This window comes from Mustela erminea, chromosome 19, assembly GCF_009829155.1.
Source record: "Mustela erminea isolate mMusErm1 chromosome 19, mMusErm1.Pri, whole genome shotgun sequence".
NCBI lineage: Eukaryota > Metazoa > Chordata > Mammalia > Carnivora > Mustelidae > Mustela > Mustela erminea.
Genome location: NC_045632.1, coordinates 14643350 through 14664508, shown reverse-complemented (window position 1 = coordinate 14664508; position 21159 = coordinate 14643350). Strand labels below are relative to the sequence as shown.

The window sequence follows — 21159 nt, the reverse complement described above, 5'->3', positions numbered from 1 at the left end:
AGAGAAAAGAGCCGGGAAGGGGAGCCGCTTTTATTCCGTCTGAAGTTTCAAACACCCTCCCCTACCCCCTCCCCAACACATAGAAAAGAGGGAGCAGAGAAGAAGGGGGAGAACGCAGCTGGTGGAGGGGTGAGGGCAGCAAAGGTGAGGGCTGCCTTCACTAACTCCCTTCCCCTTTCATTGGCCAGATAGATGGGAGACTTGAGGCAGAGGTGAGGGGCTCCCCATCTACAGGAGTCTGGATCTGCATGCCTACGCGCAGGGGGCCTGAGGCTCTTAAATGTGGACAAAAATAAGTTAATTCCTGGCGCAGAGTTCCTGGATGCCCGCTTTGGAGTGGGGAGAGCAGGAGATGGGGGTGTGAAGCTGGGAGTTCCCTAGCCCAAGGGTTCCCCAGCTCCTAGGAAAGGAGTGAGGCAAGACGGGGAAGCCAGAGGGGGTGGTCTCCCAACCTGCAGGAGAATGGAAAGGAGACATCACAGCACCACCTCCCCTCCATGGCCTGCTTTGGGGCCAGAATCCCTGGATGAAGGCTGTCTAAGGGGTCTGACCAGGCATCCCCTTTGGTCAGGAGGCCGCAGGCAGCGGCTACGCCTGGCGACTGGCCCAGTAGCGGTGGTAGGTGTCCTGGAAGAGATCCCGGCAGGCGATGTGGGCGCGGAGGCGGGCGCAGGCCAGGAAAGCCCCTGCCAGCTTGCGGTGCAGGGCGTAGGTCTCCTCGGGCGGTGGGCGCAGCCGGTGTCGCAGCAGCACGGGGATGAGGCCCTGCACTCGGCGGGCAGTGTCACCAGCCCCAAAGTCATAGGGGCCAGGGGTGGCGAAGGGTTCCCCCAGGATCATCACTGCCTCCACGTGGGCCTCCGAGAATGCCTGTGCATGGGGGAGAGCAAGAGGCACGCAGGGTGGAGGGACGGGCCTCCACTCAACCCAGAAGGGACAAACCCCCTGGTCTCCCTTGTCCTTTCAACTGTAAACACAAGCCCCCCACTCCCTGATGAGTCGTAAGCAGACTCCCCTCCTTCTAGAGCCCCTAGGCCTCCCCAGAGTGACCCTTTACTTCCTCTCAGAGCCTCAGTAGACAAGCAGCCCTCTCTCTCTCTAGAACAAACAGCTCCACTTCCCCACCCCCACTAGCCACCAGCAGCCCCCCACTCCCTCCCTCTAGAATAAAATGGGACCCATTTCCTTCCGGTTTCTGAGTAGTGAAGCAGCCTTCATTCCCCCCACTCTTCCCCAGAGCCCCCCAGTAGAGATAAGCAGTCCCCAACTCCTCTCCAGTGTTTCCAACCTTGGTTTCAAAGCCTGTGAGGAATCTGAGATCCCGGGATTTCTGCAGGACCCGGTCTCTGTCTCCATTGGCTGCTGCCATCACCACCTGGGGAAATGGGTGTTTGGTAGAGGTCAAAGGCCAAGGGAGTGGGGTTCAAGGAGGGCTCTGGAAAACTGGCCTGTTACTCCCTACATTCTGGTCTACTTAAGCCCTCTCCCCTAGAAGCCGCTCCCTCCTCACCTTGCCCCTGTCTGTATCTCCTCCCTTGGGCCTGTTCCAGAGCCTGGCAGGGATGGAAACAGGGTAAGGGGGTGGTCAGGAGATTTTCCCACTTGGCCTAGAATGTAGAGCCTGCCTGGAAACTACAACAGTGAAACAGCTGGAGGAAAATAAATGTCAACTGTTATTCGCGGGTCCAAACACTCAACTGGACAAGGATGTGACCATGACCCAGAACTCCATCTGAGGTGGCCACTGGGCCATCTCTGTAACGGCCTGATTGATGTCTGTCTCCTGCACTGGGCTTTGCACCCCAGAGATGCCAGACTTGTAGCACGAGGCCTGGCATTCAGGTGGCCCTCGGTGAACCTGTTTGGCAAAGAAGCACGTGGAGCACCAGCCATGGGGGTGCGTGGGGAAAGCAGGAGTTGAGCTGAGGGCGCGGACAGACAGAAGTGAGAGCCAGCCTGTCAGGGGTCCATCCCAGCTCTGCCACTTGCTGGCTGAGAGATTTGGGGCAAGGCGCTCAGCCTTGGCCCTCGGCATCCTCATCTGTGGAGCTGGGACGATGAGAGGATTGTCCTCATGGGGGGGCTGTCGGGAGGCAGGAAGAGGTGACTGTGGCGTGTGGTGGGCTGTGCCTGCATGTAGGGTCCGCCACGACCATGAGGAGCCATGACCGTGAGGAGCCACCGCTATCAGCAGATGGATGGTAAGGTCCCTACTTCACGGAACAGCAAGGCCAGGAGGGAAAACATTAACCACTTTCTCGGTAGGACGGGGAATAGGATTCAATCTGACAGTTCCAGTCTGTCTCAGCTCCCCCTGCCCGAGCCTGTCTGGCCATCTGTCAGGCCTGTGGTCTTCGGGGACTGATGTGACAGGGCTTTTTTAAACTGGAAAAGGCTGGGGAGACCAGAGGAGAGCCAAATAGGCCTGGGGGCTGGGTTAGGGGAACACACAAGATGTCCCACCCACCCAGAGAGAAAGGCCTTGGCTTTGTGCATCAAGGGATTGGAAGAGAGGGCCCAAGGTGCCTCTGTATGTGTGTGTGCACATGTATGCGCACACGTGTGTATGCACAGGCTGGGGGTAGGGACTCCCAGCTCCTCTTTCCTGTCCCTGTGTCAGGGGTGGCCCCACCATCCCTGAGTCCCCAAGCCAGAGCCCTGGGCCTTGTCCTCTACTCCCTTCCCTGGGCTCCCAGTCCCCCAGTCTCAGGAAGTCTTCTAATTCTGTCCCTCCCCTGCTCAAATCCCTTCTGGGAGTTCCCCCAGCACCTGGATAAAGTACAAGGTGCCCAGCATGGCTTTTCAGACTCAAGAGTGATTTGGCTCCAGCCTCATCGCTGGCTCCTGCTCCACCCCGCACCTGCTGGCCCAGTCAGAAATGAACCTCCTTTTGGTCCTCGAGGACTGACTATTCAAAGTGTGGTTCCTATACCAGTCGCTCTGGCATCAGCTGGGAGTGTGTTAGAAATGCAGCATCTTAGGTCGGACTCCAGAGCACGATCTGCACTGAACAGGCATGGGGGGCCGGTGGGTGTCTCACGGACACTGAAGTTTGAGAAGCGCTGCTCTAATGGGAATATCCCTTTTCTCCTCTTGGCCCTTGTATGTTTATCAGTTTGGGATACCCTCCTTGCCTCTTCCTGATTGGTCTCCTTGTCCCTCAGGTCACAGTCCTGATGCCTCTTCCTCTAGGAAGCTCTCCCTGACCCCCTAGGCTGGCCCAGGCTCCCCCTCTGGGCTCCCACCATCTCCTATGCTCCCCCATTCCAGCCCTGGCCGCTCTGGGTTCTTACTGTCTCTCCCTGTCCTGGGCTGTGAGCTCCGCGAAGGCGGAGACGGGGCTGGGTTAGTCACCGGGTTGGTATTGCCCAGAACAGGGCTGGGCACAAGGGGGTGTCAGAGAATGCTGGAACTGATGAGTAAATGAGTAGCAGGCCCCCGTCAACTAGTCCATATCAACAAATTAATGAGATGCCTTAGCTAGGTAGGTGGGAAGGACAGGCAGCAGATGTTCCTGAGGAGAAAGCTGCCCGTAAGGGAGCAGCCGGCCAGAGAGATATGTGAGTGTGAGGCTGAAGGCCTGGGACAGCCTGGGTGTGGGGAGGTGGCAGGATGGCCACTGTGGGCCATCAGGGGCTAGTCAGGGTTCGGGAACACGGGCTCTGGGCCCAGGCTCCCAGAGTCTGAATCCCAGGTCTGCTGTCACCTAGGCCAAGTGATTTCACCTCTCTGAGCTCTAGTAACTTCATCTGTAAAGTGGGACTAAAAATGGTCCTAACCCGAGGCACCTGGGCGGCTCAGTCAGTTTAAGCCTCTGCCTTCAGCTCAGGTCATAATCTCAGGGTCCTGGGATTGAGCCCTGCGTCAGGCTCTCTGCTCAGTGGAGAGTCTGCATCTCCCTCTGCCCCTACCCCAACTTGTGCACCTGTCTCTCAAATAATGTTTTTAAAATAAATACATTTTTTAAAGATTTTATTTATTTGGCAGAGATCACAAGTAGGCAGAGGCAGGCAGAGAGAGGGAAGCAGACTTCCCTCTGAGCAGAAAGCCTGATGCGGGCCTCAATCCCAGGACCCTGAGATCATGACCTAAGCCGAAGGCAGAGGCTTTAACCCACTGAGCCACCCAGGTGCCCCCAAATAAATACATTTACAAAAAAAAAAAAAGCTTAAAAATGGCCCTGACCCCATACAGTTACTCTGTGGTTTAAATCAGTTACCACATGGACAGCGCCTCAAACAGTACCTGACATTATATTAAGGGCTTTTTATTTATTCATTATTACTAGTAATATTATATATTATTTCTTAATTCCAGATACTGTATTTCTCCTTCTCACCCTCGCCTCAGTATCGGGCTTGAGGCCCTTCAAAGACCTCAGGGTTGGGGGGACTCACCTCAATGTAATGGTCTGTGAATTCTGTCCCAAATTCCCGGCTTGCACCGAAGTCCAACAGGGTCACCTGGGACAAGGGATGGTGAGAGGGATGCTGGGAGTCCACCACCACTCCCCACCGGCTGAGGTTAGGTCCATTCCCACACTGTGCCCCTCATCAGAATCCCCGCCCTGCTGACCCCCGGGATTCCTGGCCTCCCATCTCCACACTTCTTATCCACCCCCATATGAAACTGAAGGGACCTGGCTTTGTTGATTCTATCTTTATAATAATATGTTTTAGGCATAGAAAAAAAAAATCTGAAGAATAATAAAATATGGGGCACCTGGGTGGCTCAGTAGGTTAAGCCTGCAATCAAGCCCCACATCCAGCTCTCTGCTCATCAGGGAGCGTGCTTCCTTACCCCCTCTGCCTGCCTCTCTGCCTATTTGTAATCTCTCTGTCAAATAAATAAATAAAATCTTTAAAAAGAAAGAATAATAAAATATGTGGGGAAAAAATGAACATCCAAAATCCCAGCGGCCCACTTAAAATGTTCAGTATTATCAAACCAGGTGGAGCCTCCCATGGACCCTGGCCTGATCCGACCTCCTCCGTCCTCTCTTCCAGGGTCACCACTTTCCCAGGATTATCATTACCAAACTATTATTTTCTGAAATTCCCATGTGTGCATTTCTACATTCTCTACATATGTGTGCACCTGTGAACAATAAGGAGGCATGCTACTATGTGTGTTTTAAAACTTCATATAAACAGTATTTATGATAGTTATCCTGCGGTTTATTCTTTGTGTCCAACATGGTTTTGCAACTTATCCCCGTTGCTATGTGCAGCCCTGGCTCATTCATTTTTTCCTCGCTGTGTAAGGACTTCATCATGTAAACATATCAAAGTATATTTATCTGGCCAGTGGACACTGTGGTTGTTTCTGGGTTCTGCTATTAGAAACAGTGCCCGATGGGTACATGTATGAGAGTTTTGCTAGGGCAGTGGAGTTCACACTATTGATCACAACCCACAGCAAGAAATACACCTTATAGGGATGCCTGGGTGGCTCAGCCATAAAGCTTCTGCCTTTGGCTCAAGTCATGATTCCAGGGTCCTGGGATCGAGTCCCACATCAGGCTCCCTGCTCAGCCAGAAGCCTGCTTGTACCTCTCGCACACGCCCTGTTTGTGTTTCCTCTCTCACTGTCTCTGTCAATTAAAGAAATAAAATCTTAAAAAAAAAAAAAAAAAGAAAGAAAGAAAGAAATACACATTGTTTTTGGGCACCAGTACCCAGGCACACCCAAATATAAGGTCAAACAAAAGCATCCTGAAATAATATGGATCCCTCCCATCTGTGACATACTGTTATCTTCTATTCTATGGCTTTAAAACAAAAGATCCTGTTGAGACACAATAAATTGATGTCAGGACTCATATCACCGCCCCTCTCATTCCAAGTTACAAAAATATTTCCTTGTGGTGTGAGCCTCACAGCGACACAGGCTATCTGTGCACTTGGCAAGGAGGGGGTGGCAAGGGACTGAGGCTGGGGACTCAGTGGGGCCACATCACACTCAGCAAAGGGCTCAGACTTGATCCTGAGGTGGACATGGAGCTATGAAAGGGACAGTTCAGCCAGGTTTCTGTTTTCAAAAGATCCCTCTGGGGATGGGATGCATACAGACCATGTTAGACAGCCGTTTGGCAGTCATGCTCACTGAGTCTTTCAATCCAAACTCTTACTCCAGGCCTTTGGCTACCCTGTGTCCTCTGCTGGGAACACTCTTCCCTTTTCTTCAGGTGGCCATTCCCTTCTCATCTTTCTGGTTTCAGCTTTTTTTTGTTGTTTTAAGATTTTATTTATTTATTTGACAGACAGATCACAAGTAGGCAGAGAGAGGGGGAAGCAAGCTCCCTGCTGAACAGAGAGCCCGATGCCGGGCTCAATTCTAGGACCTTAAGATCATGACCTGAACTAAAGGCAGAGACTCAACCCACTAAGCCACCCAGGTGCCCCTGTTTTCAACTTTAATGGCACTTCCTTCGAGAAGCCTTACTTGACCTCACCTACCCTGTGCCGGGTCAGCCATTTCCCTGGCTCCCTGCAGCCCCCTGTGCCTCCCCTGTCACTGACCACGCCAACCTGCGCTTCCCCATCATGATACTAACTACTCGGTCATCACTGTCTGGTCACGGGTCCCTCCACAGGACTGGGAACTCTGAGAAGGTGATGATCAGGGAAGTCTTGGCATCACTGTCAAGAGGCAGTAGATGCTTGGTGTGTTAAATGAATGACGGGTGTGGTAGCGAAGACTAACTGCCTTCCGAAAGCTGTTGCCGCTAGGGAACCATTGCGGGGGAGCGGGCAGCGGCGGAGATAATGTGTCACTGCTGGCAAAAGCAATTAGGCAGGGCGCTACCCTCTTAACCTCTCCCCCTTCACTGTTAGTAGAGCATTTCAAGGCCTAGGGGATGGTGCCATCACAGAAGGGAAGGAGCCTGGGTCCCTGAGTCACCATATGGAAGAAGGCCACTCCAGCCTGTCATATGGGTCATAACGACTGTTGGGCTGAGCTACAGAAATACAGGAAACTGTCTCTTAAAGCAGCTAATGTACCATGAGCCACATCATAGGGAACCAACCTGGTGGCTGGAGGCATCATAGAGAAAGTTGGCCCAATTGGGGTCTGTCTGCATGAATCGGAACTCGAACAGCTCCCGCAGACACAGCCTCAGGAGCTGGAAGCAGATCTGCAGTGGGGAGGAGTAAGAGACATGTCAGACCCGTCGGCCCCTCTAGAGCGCTCTCTGGCCAGGAGGCGGACTGTGGGCCCCGCCAGCCCTGCCCAGGGGCAGCGCCCTCCCTACTGTCCCTCGAGCCCCTGTACCTGGTTCCGGATGTCCTGGCTCAAGCTCTGGCACTGGTCCAGGGGCACCCCTCCGGCCAGCTCCATGCCCAGCACCCGCGTTGTGCACAGCTCGTTAATCACAGCTGGTACCCGGAAGAAGGGATCATCTGCCAACAACTGCCTGGGGCAGAAGGGAGGGGAAGGGACAGGACTTCAAGCTTCAGGCCCCTGTGGCCCACCTTGAGACCTCCTCTTCCTCCTCCTCTGAGAAGTGCTCCCAGAACAGTCTCTGTCTTGCCTTCCCTCCTCGCACCTGTCTAGCTTGAGTGATGGCCAATAGCTGGCCAGCCTGACATTCATTCAGACACTTCATTCACACATTCATCAGATTATCTCCATAGTGCTACTCTGCGCCTACCCCTAAGCTGGCTGCTGTCGGAGCCCCAGTTACCATTTCCCTACTGGGAACACTTCTATGACTTCTGGTTGCCCCAGTATAGAGCTCAATGTATTAAGCTTGATGAATGTAAATTTTTTTTTAAGACTTTATTTATTTGACAGACAGAGATCACAAGTAGGTAGAGAGACAGGCAGAGAGAGAGGAGGAAACAGGCTCCCTGCTAAGCAGAGATCCCGATGCGGGGCTCAATCCCAGGACCCTGGGATCACGACCTAAGCCAAAGGCAGAGGCCTTAACCCACTGAGCCACCAAGACGCCCCTGACCATTACTTTTTCATCAATTTATTAATTAACGAACCCAAAAAAGAATTGCTGATATACCAATCTCCAAGTCCATAGTGATATTCATTGGCCACTCCTTGGAGGCATTACTTTGAATACTGGTTAATACTAACTTCTTCTTGGGACACCTGGGTGTCTCAGTTGCCTAAGTGTCTGCCTTCAACTCAGGTCATGATCCCAGGGTCCCGAGATCAGGTCCTGCATCAGGCTCCCTGCTTGGCAGGGAGCCTGCTCAGGGAGCCTGCTTCTCCCTCTACCTGCTGCTCCCCCTGCTTGTGCGTGCGCTCGCGCACACTCTCTCTCTCTGATAAATAAATAAATAAATAAAATCTTGGAAAAAGAAAAATACTGGGGTGCCTGGGTGGGTCAGTGGGTTAAGCGTCTGCCTTCGGCTCAGGTCATGATCCCAGGGTCCTGGGATCGAGCCCCGCATCAGGCTCTCTACTCAGCAGGGAGCCTGATTGCCCCTCTCTCTCTGCCTGCCTCTTTGCCTACTTGTGATCCCTGTCTGTCAAATAAATTAAAAAGAAAAAAATACTGACTCCTTCTTGGTGTCTGTCCCTGAATGGGACAATGCGGGGTGACAGAGCAGTGAATGAGTTCTGGGCCTGCCCTCCAGACACCAGAGACCGCACTCTAACAAAAACACACACAGACCAATAATAGACTGAGTTCAGTGTAAGATTTGGGAGGCAAAGAATATGAGCAAGATCCATGGCTGAGACCTATGGGATGATTGGGGCTGGGGGCAGGGGGGTGGGGAGGGCCAGGGGAATGATCCAGGATTTATTCTAAGGGCACTGGGAAATCCTGGAGGGAACGGGGCTACCAGATCCCCCAAAGGACTGCCCTGGCCCAGCCCACTTCATCCTCTTCTCTTCATCGTCCATCGGTCCCACTTAGGGGCTTGTATTTTTGTCCTTGTTTGTAAAATCTCTGATGCTCATCCTGGGCCAGGCCCTGAGCCAAGCATTTAATTAACACAATCCCCTTCCCCCCCCTCACTCTCCTATGAGGATGCTGCTCTCCTGAGGGTGCAGATTCAGGCCACCCAGCCAGTTAAGGGCTGACCTGGGACTGGATCCCACTTCTGGGTCCAGGGCCCATTCCAGGAATCACCGCCCTCTGCTGTCCCTTCTCTCGCTCTGTATCTACAGACCTTGGCTCAGGGCACCCACGGGCCATGCAGCAGAGGACCTCCTGGAGTGTAATTAACTGCTAGACACCACAAAGCTTTGAAGATACAACCACTTTGTTCCCCTGTAATGGAGTTCATTCATTTTCGCTGCTATATGACATTCCGCTGGTGAGCGGACCGTCGTTTATTATCTACCTTGCTGAATTCAATAGATTTGAGTTGGGTCTAGTTTGGGGCGACTGCTGCTCGGAGCGTTCTGGAAAAGGCTGATGGTGTATACCAGCCTAAGTGTCCCTACAACATCTGTTTAGCAAGGAGGGCGTTTACAGGGTTGCATATGGATGCTGGGCCTTAGTGAGGCCGGACTGTTCTCCAGTCTGGTTTGCTGATGGCAAAACCTCCTCCTTCCCACAGCAGATAAGAGATGACCTGGAGCCCCGTTCTCTCCCACCGGTGACACTGTCGGACTGTTAATGCTTTGTCCGTCCATCGGTATCTCATGCCTGCTGACAAATCCATCTCCCCCACCAGACTATAGTGGTCATGCATCCCATTTGACAGATGAGAAAACTGATAAGAGAGAGAAAGTGACATGCCCAAGCTCACAGAGGACACAGGAATAAATCAAGTCAGAAGTGAATGGAGGTAGGAGGGATGAGCAAATGAAGAGACACAGGAGTTTGCTGGCTCTACCCCAGGCCTCCAGCTGCCAGTGACTGTGGAAGGATCCACTTCCCACTCATCCCGGGAGGGGAGCTAGGGGTCCTGGGCAGCCCTCAGGGTGCTCAGCTCACCTGAAGCTCTGGGCACAAGCCGCTTCACGACGGTAGTCACACTCCCAAGCCAGTTCCTGCTGCAAGGCCCGCAGACTCTGCTCAGCGAACAGGCCTGAGGGGACAGCCATGTCGGGCAGGGAAGGCCATAGCCTGTCCCCATCATGACAGCCTCCCCCCTGGGCTTTCCACTCAGGGATGTCTTCTCTTGCCAGTCATGTCTCTCGCTGTCTGTCATTGTCCCTCACACCTTCTGCCCCAGGCCTTTTACCACATCATCTACCCACCCTCACTCACCTCCACTCCATCCCTCACACAGCTGCGGCCTCTCCTGCAGTCTCCCCCCTGGGGTCTCTTTCTCGGGCACTCGTGCCAGGCCCCAGGCATCTCTTTCACAGTCCCACATGCCACTGACCCTGTCTCTTTTTCATCATTTCTCATACTGTTCTCAGGGCCTCAAAATCTTACTTCCATGGAGGTCCCCTTCCTCCCCAATACACACACACAAGGTCCTGCTTACACGCCCTTCCTGCTTCTGTGGCTCTTTTCCAGACCTCCAGGCCCTCTCTGGATGCCCTGTGTGTCTGTTTCTGACACATTTCAGTGTGGGCTTCTGTCTCTGGGTCAGTCAGAATGTCTGTTTGTCTTTTTCTCATACGTTCAGACTGTCTGGGCTCTCCCTGCCTGGGTGTCCCTTCTTTCTGTCTCACACTCATGGACTTGCACATTCACCAGCGCTCACGCCTAAGAGCACACCCTGCCCCCAGCTGGCCTCTCCCCACCCCATCAGCCCCACTTTCTCCCTGCAGGGGGTCCCTCCCGCAGTCAGGGGTGAAGTGGCCCCTCACCCTCAGGCAGGGCCACACTCATCTTGAGCACCGCCAGCAGGTTCTGGACATCACTCTGGATGCTCTGGGCCACGCCTGGGTACTGTGAGCAGGGAGGGAAGGAGGGCAGGAGTCATGCCTCTGGGACCCCAGGGTGCCCTCTCCCACCCCTGCCGCTCCCCCCTCCCCCGCTCACCTGGATCTTCACGGCCACCTCCGTCCCATCCCTCAGTGTGCCCTGGTGCACCTGCCCGATCGAGGCTGCAGCAAAGGGCACCTCCTCTAAAGAGGCTACCTTGGCCTGCCAGTCCTTGCCAAGCTCCTCTTCGAGAACTTTCTGTAGACAGTGGTTGAAACAATCATTGTTGCAGTTAAGGACAGGGAGATTTATGGGCTGGAACCTGTCCACGGTGGCTCTGGGAGGGGCAGTCATGACCCAGGGCCACAGGGCCAGTGAGCAGAGAGATCAGAAGGCAGGCAGGCAGCTCGATCAGGATTCTGCACCCTCACCCAGTCACTAGAACAGTTCGTGTCTTGGGCACTTACTTGGGGCTGGGCACTGTGCCAACTTACTTACAGACACAATCGCTTTTAATTAAGAAAACTAGTACTGGGGTGCCTGGGTGGCTCAGTCAGTGAAGTGTCTGACTCTTAATTTCAGCTCAAGTTACAATCTCAGGCTATGAGATCGAGCCCCGCATCAGGCTCTGCGCTCAGTGCAGAGTCCGCTTGAGGTTGTCTCTCCTCCGCCCCTCCCCCACTGGCCCCACTCGCATGTGTGCTCTCTCTTAAGTAAATAAATCTTTTAAAATAACTAGTAATAGGGGCGCCCGGGTGGCTCAGTTGTTAAGTGGCTCCTTTCGGCTCAGGTCATGATCCCAGGGTCCTGGGATTAAGTCCCACATCGGGCTCCCCGCTTGGCGGGCAGCCTGCTTCTCCCTCTCCTGCTCCCCCTGCTTGTGTTCCCTCTCTTGCTGTCTCTCTCTCTGTCAAATAAATAAATAAAATCTTAAAAAAATAAAACAAACTAGTACTAATAACAGTCAGAACTTGCTTTCACTTGTGGTGTGTCAGGGTCCCTTCCCCAGTGCTTTACAAATACTCACTTATATAACCCTACAATGCAGGGGTTCCTATCACTATGGCCAGTTATAGATGAGGTAACTGAGGCACAGAGAGGTGAGGCCACATGTCTGAGATTATGCAGGCAGGACCGGGCAGAGCCAGGATTTGAATGCACAAAGTCCAGGCCCCTAACCACTGCACCCCCTGCCTCTTTGGCAACTGTGATGGAGCCCTGAGCCTGCCCAGGACTGCATGAAGTACTCCACGTCATTCTCTCATGTCATCAACTCAATAGCTCTCTGAGATGTGTGCTTTAGTGATGCCCATTTTACAGCTGGGGAAACTGAGGCTTCAGCAAGGAAGCCAGGGGGAGGGGTGGGGGCAGGCTGGCAGAGCCCGCCTCCCTCACCAGGCTTCCCTGATGGGGCACTCACCAGCATCTGCCAGCGGGGCATGAAGTCGGCGCTCTGGCGGACGCGCTCGAAGATGCGTTGCAGCTGAGGACTGATGAAGCTGTTATCTGGGGAGATGGGGGTGTGGAATGAGGGAAGCGGTGAGGGAGGAGGCAGGGAGGGGCCCCTGTGGGGGGTATCTGAAGTCAGAACTTGCAGGTGGGTGGGAGTGCTGAAGGAGTGAGGTCAAGAGTCAGGGGTTGAGGGTCATGGCGTACCCTGGATGCTGAGCATTTGGCCGACCTTGAGGGCGGCCCCCCGCACTGTACACAAGGTCTGCACAATCCGCTCGGCATTGGCCTCTGACAGGAAAGGGCTGGAGCCTGGCCGGGAGCTGCTCTCTGGGGTGGAGAGAATAATCACTGGTATTACACCCACAGAAGAAGTCATTATAGCATCACTGCATAACCCCCAGGATGGCTAAAATGAAACCGACAATACCAAGTGTTGACAAAGATGTGGGGCAGCCTAAACACCCATAAAGCTGATGAGCGTCGTGGCTCAAATCCTTTGGGAAGTTTCCAGTACAGCACATGCCTACGGCCAATGTCACTTCTCTCCTAGGTATGTACCCAGGAGAAGGCAGATGTGTGTCCACTGACAGTTATCCCAAGATGGTTCACAGCAGCACTATTCATAATGGTCCCTAGCTGGAAATAACCTAATGACTGTCAACAGAATGAACAAAGGCATGCTGGGAGAGTCACAGAGTGTCTCCTACAGCACTGAATAAACGACCTCCCTCTAACCACAGCAATACGGAGGCATCCCTCCGACAGAATGTTGAGCAAATGCAGCCAGATAGGTATGAGGACATGCTCTCTGATTACACTGGTATAAAGAGCAAAACCAGTCAAAATTAATCTTGGGGGTCAGAAGTCCAGAGAGTGGTTTCTCTTGGTGGGGATGAGTAGCCAAGACAAGGCAGATAGGAGCTTCTGGAGGAGACAGTGATTCTCAAAGTGTGGTTCTGGGAACCCTGAGAGTCCCCGAGACCCTTCAGGAGGCTCTGTGAGATCAAAACTATTTTCATAATCATATGAATGTTATTTGTCTGTTTTTACTCTCATTCTCCCATAAAGGCTCAGTGGAGTTTTCCCAGAAACTCCATGACCTGGGATGATGCCTTTGCTCTGATGACTGATGGAATGCATGTGTGTGTGTATTCATGCATTCAAAAAATATCTTTTCTCCTGAAACTAATATTACACTATATGTTAACTAATTAGAATTTAAATAAAACTTGAAACAGAAAAAAATTGTTTTAACCTCTAATGCACTAAATATCCATAAATATAACCCCAAAATATATACAACCAGGTTCTTTGGGGTCCTCATTCTATTTTTTATGGCCATGTAATTCACAAACCAGGTAACTCACCAATTTAAGGCATATAGTTCAATGGCTTCTAGGACATTCAGAGCTGTACAACTATCACCACAAGCAATTTTGGAACATTTTCCAGCCCCAAAAGAAACCCCGTATCTATTACCAGTCACCCCCCCATTTCTCCCAACCACCTGCTCCAGCATCCCCAGGAACCATTAATCTGAACTCTCTATGAATATACTTGTTCTGGACATTTCCTATGAATGGAATCATACGGTATGTGTCCCATTGTGTCTGGCTTCTTTCACTTAGGATAGTTTTCGAGATTCATCCACATTGTAGCAGCGATCAGCACTTCATTCCCTTTTCTTTCTTCCTTTCTTTCTTTTTTTTTTTTTTTAAGATTTTTACTTACTTATTTGACAGACAGAGATCACAAGTAGGCAGAGAGGCAGGCAGAGAGAGAGGAGGAAGCAGGCTCCCTGCTGAGCACAGAGCCTGATGTGGGGCTCGATCCCAGGACTCTGGGATCATGACCTGAACTGAAGGCAGAGACTTTAACCCACTGAGCCACCCAGGCGCCCCGATTCATTCCCTTTTCTAGCTGAACAGTATCCCCCTGTGTGACTATTAGATATTTTGTTCATTTATTTCTACGTTGTAAGGGTGTGCAGGGATCCTGAGATGGCCAAGTTTGCCAACTGCTGTCTCAGGGTTTCCTGATCTGGGCACACAGATGTATCCACTTGGTGAAAATGAACCGAGCTATATGCTTAGGAGATGTGCCTGGCTCTACATGCAGATTATAGGATTATTCAATAAAGCATTTATTAAGCTTTTATTTATTTGATAAAAAAATTACTGAGCTCTTTATCTAGCTAGGGCTCACTCTGTGTAAAGCAGAATTCCAAGTGTCTCTGTGGCTTCCCTGGCTGAATCCCCACAAGGAGCCCAAAAGTAAGAACTACCAATGCCTCAGTTTTCAAGGTGAGGAAGCAAGACATTCAGAGAGGTACAGAGCCTGGCTGGGGGTCACACAGCACAGAGGTGGCAGGGCAGGGGACAGACTCAGTTTGCGCTTACCTCAAGCCTAATCCTCCACTTCCACCCACCTTTTTATTTTGGGGAGAAAAAAAATCCAAATGAACAGAAAAGTCACATGCCCAGTATCACGGACACCCGCGTATCCAGCTCAAACTTTTTTTTCCCCCCCAATTCAAACTGTTGACCTTCAGCCTCACCTGCATAATTTATCTGTGTGTATGTGCCCAAACACTCGCCCTTATTTTTCACGGGCCCACTTCATGCAGTTGCATACAAACTGTGCTAAAAATAAGGACATTCCCCTATTCAATCACAGTGCCATCACTGTGCCTATAAAAATGAACACGAATTCTCTTCTACCTGCTCTTCAGTCCAAATTCAGATGTTCCTGGGGGACAAAGGAATTCCCCAAAAGTCTTTGATAGTCATTTTTTTCTCAGGCTGCCATTCTATCATGGGTCACACATTCCATTTATCAGTTCCTATGGCCTTAGTCTCTTTTTCATCCAAAACATCCAACCCCATTTTTGCTTCCGGACGTGAGCTTGTTGGGAAATCTTAGCCACCAGTGCTAATCTCTACTCATGTCTTTCCGTTTCTGTTGTCCACAGACACTGCCCACCCCCAGACACTCCTATTCTCAGCTTTCCTCTCCTGCTCTGAGTTTTAGGAACTCGATTCCCAATTCTTTTTCTCACACAACAGGCTTCTGCTCTTCATGACCCTGACGGCAGCTTCATGATGACCCTGAGACGGGGTACATGATCATCCATTTTCCAGATGAGAAAACGGGGCTTGGAAAGGTGAAGACACTCAGCCCAGGTCACGTAGCAAAGCCAGAATCTGAACCCAAGCAGTGTGGTTCACTCACTCACCTGATGGTAGACGTCCTCCCAGCAGAGACTTCTTGGCCACCTCTGCCAGTGCTCCCAGTCCCAAGCCCACAGCCAGTCCTGGGGAATGAGACAGGAGTCTGGGTGCCTGCCTGCCCCGGGGCCTTGTTACCTGACCCCCGACTGCTCTCAGCCTCTCCCTAAGCAACCTGTCTCCCAGCTCTTTGCTGGCAACTCTCTGGTTCTCTCTTGTCCCCAACTCAGTCTCTTACTTACTCTCTCCCTGCCCAGAGTTCCCTTCGAGGTGCGGCTACCTCTTTCTGCATCACTCTGTCCATGTCTGTCTCCTGGGTCAGCAGTTCTCACCCCTGGCTGCACATCTGAGTCATGTGAGGAGCTACAAGGCCCACCCAGGTACAATAGGAAGTTGAGGTTCTATGGTCTGAAATGAGCCTTAGAATTTATATATATATATAAAATTTTTTTTAAGCATCCTGGATGATTCTACCATGCAGTTAGGGGTAAGAAAACCCCGAAATGATCTCCCTGGGTCTCTGTCTTCCTATGACTTCCATTTCTCTGTTCACACTTTTCTTCATGCTCACCTCTCCTTGCCTAAGTTGGGTTTTCTCCGTCTCTCTGCCTCCCTCCACCTGGCATACCAGTTCAGCCCTCCTCTCTCTGTCCTTTTGATGTTATCTCTCTGGCTTTGATTTCCTCTTCCTCCTCTGTCTCTTTGTCAATAAGACATCTTGAGTCTCTGCCTCTTTCACTGTCACCATCTCTGCGAATCATCATAGCAGCATTTTCTGGGTGCTTGCTACACACCAGGAACCATCCCTGGTGCCTTAGACACATAAAATCATTTTATCCTTACAGAAGCGAAAAGGAAACCGAGGCTCAGAGAAGTTAAGTAACTTGTCCAGAGTCACAAAGCAAGAGTATGGCAGAATCACCCCTGGAACTCTGGGCAGCCTGATATCAGAGCTCTGACCACTGCATTTAACTTCCTCTTTATACTGTGAATCAGTATCATTAAAATTTGAACCATAATCCACACTAAAGAAAACATATGCATTATAACAGTACATATACATATATTTCATGAAATAAGAACTTCCTTCCTTTTTTTTTTTTTTAAGATTTTATTTATTTCTTTGAGAGAGACAGAGCACAAGCAGACGGAGGGGCAGAGGAAGACAGAGAAGCAGACTCCCAGCAGAGCCTGGGGCTCCATCAGAGGACCCTGGGATCATGACCTGAGCCAAAGTCAGATGCTTAACCCCCTGGCCACCCAGGCACCCCATTCTATTCTTTTTTAATGCTGGTTGCAACCCCCTGAATTATTTCATGCAGACTGTGACCTGAAGTTTGAAAACTCCTGCTGCATAACCTGGCGTCAAGTCACTTCGCTTCCCTTTGCCTCTTCTATACAGTGTTTCCTCGTCTATATGGTGGAATTAACACGCACCAAATTCAGGACAGAAAGATCGAGTGTACATGAGGCCTTGCACATTCCATGTGCCCAATAAATGTTACCTTCCTCTCTCTTTCTCTTGGCTTTGCAGGCCTTTGCCTTCCTTCTCTTTCCATCTCTCACTCCTCCCCCTGTCTCTGATTCACCCTCTCCCCCTTGTTTCGTTTTATAAACATGGCCTCCTCTGATCTAGGTTACAATCTCCCACAGTCACACCTACCCCCAAAGTTGGCCAAGCGGCTGACGCGGGAAGCAGGCACCTTGCGTTCTCGAGAGCGGTCGCTCAGCTGGGAAATGGGGAGAAGGTCTGAGGGTGGGAAGGTGAGCACAGCACCCAGGGAGTCCAACCAACCTGCCACCATACCCTTCCCCAAGCTTGGGAGGCCAGCTGCCTTCAGGGGGTGCTGCTGAATGGGTGGGAGACAATGATACCTGGGGCCGGGGTGTCTTCCTGATCCGGGCCTCCCGTATCCTGCGAATGTCCTCCTCACCCAGGCCTCTGCCAAGCCCATCCTTATGAAACATTTGGGGCCGAGAACCCCCACATGGCCCCTGCAAGAAAAGTGGATATTGGTAAGGAGTGGAGTACATGGGATCTGCGTGGCCCTTTTGGAGCCCCCCCCCGTCATTTTACACCCTAAAACCTCCCCCAGCCTCTCCCCCTTGGAGGCACCTCTCCAGGCTCTTACCCACCAGTGGGGCCCGGGCCCCAGGGCCCCACAAGGCAAACCGACAGTCCGTCCCAGCTGTCCACAGGTCCCCCGCAGTAAGCCCCCCACCTCCAGCCACATCGCCTGGGGGAGAAGGGGAGGGATTACTCGGGTAGGGGTTGGCATTGACCTCCCCGCTTTGCCCTCGTCTTTGCTAAGCCCTCACATTTCTCTGTGTCCACGCTAAGATTCCCACCCACTAAAGACTTCCTTTCCTGTTTAATAGCTCCCCCAGTTTCTCCTGGTTCCCTCTCTGGTTGCTAGGAATCCATAGCTCTTTCTGCGCACCTCCCAAAACCCATTTTCGCCCTGTCCCACTCCCCGCCGTTGCTAGGGTCCTCCCCGGTTGCTAGACACCCACAGATTCTCCAGGGCTACCTCTCCACTCCTCTGAGCCCCCCTAGTTGCTAGGCACTGCCTTCCTTTTTGTTGCTAGGCACCCACAATTCCTACCCCCTACACCCCAGCCGCCCATTACTGGGCACCTCCCCCCGTTGCTAAGCACCCACTGTTCCCAGGATCCGGGTCCGCTACTAGTGGGAGCCTCTCGCGCTTCCGGGAGTCTCTGCACACCTGCCCCCTCCGCTGAGCTAGCCAATGGCGGAGTAGCACCTCACTGACTGGCGCGTAGCTTGCCCCGCTGTGCGTCAGGGGCGGGACTAGGGGCGTGGCCTGAAGGTGGGCGTTGGGGCTTGCTGGGACTGTTGGGGCACCCCGGGAGCCGCGCACGTGCGTGCGGTTTTCTGCCTTTCCCCGCACTTCAGAGTGCCTTGTGCATGGCAGACCTTTCTTTACCCCCCACACCGTCGTTTTTGCAAACATCCCTTACGAACTCCTCATCTCTTCTCTGCACGAACATCTTGCCAACCTACTTTCTTATTTTTAAGCCCAACAGACTGGACGTCTTTCCTTTGAACACACATCTTCCCAGCAAACGTTTCCCTTGCTCCGGGAGCCCCTCCACTTTGCACATCAATCCTCTGCTTCAAACACCCACATGCTGGCACCCATCTTCTTCCCTCGCGCATATAAACACACACGCCTTGCTTGCCAACTGCCCCCCCATACACCTTCACACTCAGCCCTTTGCACACTGCTCCCCCCTTCTCTCATACACTCTGATCTCTCTCCGCTCCCCGCCCACCCGCGGGATGGTGTGAGTGGGAGCCCTCTGTTTCCTGTAGGCCTGACATTTCCCAGAACACACTCAGCCAAGATTCCCAGTGCTGAGTCAGGAGCCCTAGCATCCCAGAAAACCAGCTCCCAGCCCATCTGGGTGTCTGTTTGGGGGGCGGGGGTAGGGCAGGCGGGCCTAAATCCTGCTCCCCCAACAATAGGCTGACTCACCCCTCCTCACAGTCTGGAATAGAAGCAGCTTGCTGGGGCATCTCTCCCACCACTGGGAGAAGGAAGGATGTGACAGGAGGGATGGGACACTTTCCTCACAGAACCCTCCCCACCCCCAACTGTCTAACCCTTTTGGTTGGAAGTCTGACCTCCCTGTCTCTCTGTGCTGTGACCTGAGAAGATCCCCAACTCTTTCTGGACTTCTTCCCAGCCTGTGTGACTTGTTAGAGGGCTCCTGTATGATTCCTCACTGGTCTGTGAAGAGATGACTCACTTTAGAGCCTTAGGTCTGTGCCCAATGCACCCCCCACCATGACTCAATTTCAGGACAAAACACCCCCTGTCACCCTCCAGACGTAAGGGTCTGACTCAGGAGCCGGGTGACAGCAAACCCTTGGGGGCAAAAATATATAAAAAGCACCTATGTCAATAATTAACCCTATAGAACTGTGGCTGGTGCCAAGGCTTCCCCTTTATGAGGTCATATCAAAGGCTACAAGCAAAGGCTAGAGGATAGCAGATTTCTGAGCCTCAGTGTTCCGCCTGTAAAATGGGGCTGTGTCCTCTTGCTTAGTTTTAGAGAGAAAGAAGTGCAGTGAAATAGTTAGAGAGAAAGAAGTGCAGTGAAAAGTGCAGTGAAATAGTGAAATAGTGCAGTGAAATAGTGAAATAACGAGTTTCTCACAGGACCTGGTACAGAACAAGAGCTCTACACATGAGAGAAATTTCTTCTGGAATGGTCATTCTTTCCAAATTTCCTAGTAAGAACTTAGCATGTACTTTTTTAATGCACACAGCAAAGAAAATCCAGGCAAAAATATTTGCTCTCTTGGTGCTGGCTTCTGATGAGGGCCAAAATAAAAAAAATTAATAAATAACTATATTTAATAAGGTGATATGTGTTAAAGAGAAAAATAAATCAGGAAAGGGGGGGCAAGGAGTAGAGAGATTTTGAGTTTAAACAGATGTTTGAATGGTCAGGGCAGACCTCACTGAGGAGATAACTGAACAGGAGATAACAGTAACATTTGAACAGAGACCTGAAAGAGGCAGGGAGGGAGCTATTGGAATATCAGAGGGAAAAACATTCCAGGCAGACAGAACAACCAGTGCAAAGGCCCTGTGGTGGAAAATATCTCAGAGAAATAGCAAAGAGGCCAATAGGCATAGTTAGTGAAGGGGAAAGAAGAGAGGAGGTCTGCAATGTAACTAGAGGCAGATCACTTAGGGGTTAGTGAGTCACAGAGAAGACTATGGCTTTTACTCTGTGGGTTGGGAACCATGGAGGGCTCTGAGTAGAGGAGGACATGATCCCATTTAGAGAAAAAACTCTTAACTTCTGGCTTTTTCTCTCACATCCCCAGCCTCAAAAGCAAGTTCTATCACCCTGTAGGGACCGTGGGCCTGAGTTCAAGTCTACACAACTTAGATTTATGATCTTGGACTCACTGCTTTGTCTTTCTGTGCCTTGTTTTCCTGTTTGTGCAAGAGAATGACGATGATCCCTACCCCACAAAAGTTGGGCATAAACTGTTAAGTACAGCAGCTGGCACAAAGCAAGTAAACAAATGTAAATGTTGTAAATTAATAAAACTCCCATAACTCTCCTGTTAGGAAATTATCCCCCACTATCCCCTTTTTGCAGAGATGAGAAAACAGAGGCTCAGAGGAGTCTGCGGGGAAAGAGCACCCCAGAAGTGACTGCTAAAGCCGAGATTTGAAGCCAGGCATCCTAGCTTCGGAGTTAAGGTCCTGGCTTGCCCCTCATCTAACCTCACCTTTAGACAAATTCTTTCATGGCTCTGGGCCTCAATAACCCTGTGGGTAAAAATGCTTGGCTCTTGTGGCATCGAACACACGTTTTCTGAAACAATAAAATAATATTATGTATCCTCATTTTACAGGTGAGAAAATTGAGCCTGGGGCTGGGGCAGGAGGGAGGGAAAGTAAGTCACACACTGCAGGTAACACTGCTGGTCAGTGGGGAGGCTGGTCTTGAACCCAGATCCAAAGGTTTTCCAAGTCTTTGAAAGTCAGTCCGTGCCCCATCGGAAGAATGGGCGCGCTGCTGGACTCATCATCGAGGATTACAGGAAGGCTAAACTGGTCACTCGAGGGTGTAGGAAGGTCGGATTAGTTGCGGGGGTCTAGGAAGGGGTTCCCACCGCCCCGCAGCCAGGACACC

At 51.7% G+C, this 21159-nt stretch overlaps 1 protein-coding gene across 8 annotated transcripts; it reads right to left on the bottom strand.

Moving 5' to 3' along the window:
* Positions 1-15: 15 nt before the first annotated feature.
* COQ8B (coenzyme Q8B) lies at positions 16-20838 on the bottom strand. Of its 8 annotated transcripts, XM_032324067.1 has the most exons (16): positions 20753-20838; positions 19124-19229; positions 17607-17711; positions 17350-17469; positions 17138-17204; positions 15483-15560; positions 12452-12574; positions 12216-12301; positions 10913-11053; positions 10738-10819; positions 9911-10004; positions 7276-7417; positions 7031-7138; positions 4398-4463; positions 1289-1375; positions 16-870 (listed from the first exon to the last, which is right to left on the bottom strand). In XM_032324067.1, exons 3-16 carry the CDS (start codon positions 17706-17708, stop codon positions 589-591), a joined length of 1578 nt encoding a protein of 525 aa, XP_032179958.1. In that variant the 5' UTR covers positions 17709-17711; positions 19124-19229; positions 20753-20838; the 3' UTR covers positions 16-588. The 8 variants fall into 8 exon arrangements, with proteins under 8 accessions (XP_032179958.1, XP_032179963.1, XP_032179956.1 ...); XM_032324072.1 differs by lacking the exon at positions 17607-17711; XM_032324065.1 differs by lacking the exons at positions 19124-19229; positions 20753-20838 and adding an exon at positions 18137-18241.
* Positions 20839-21159: the final 321 nt, after the last annotated feature.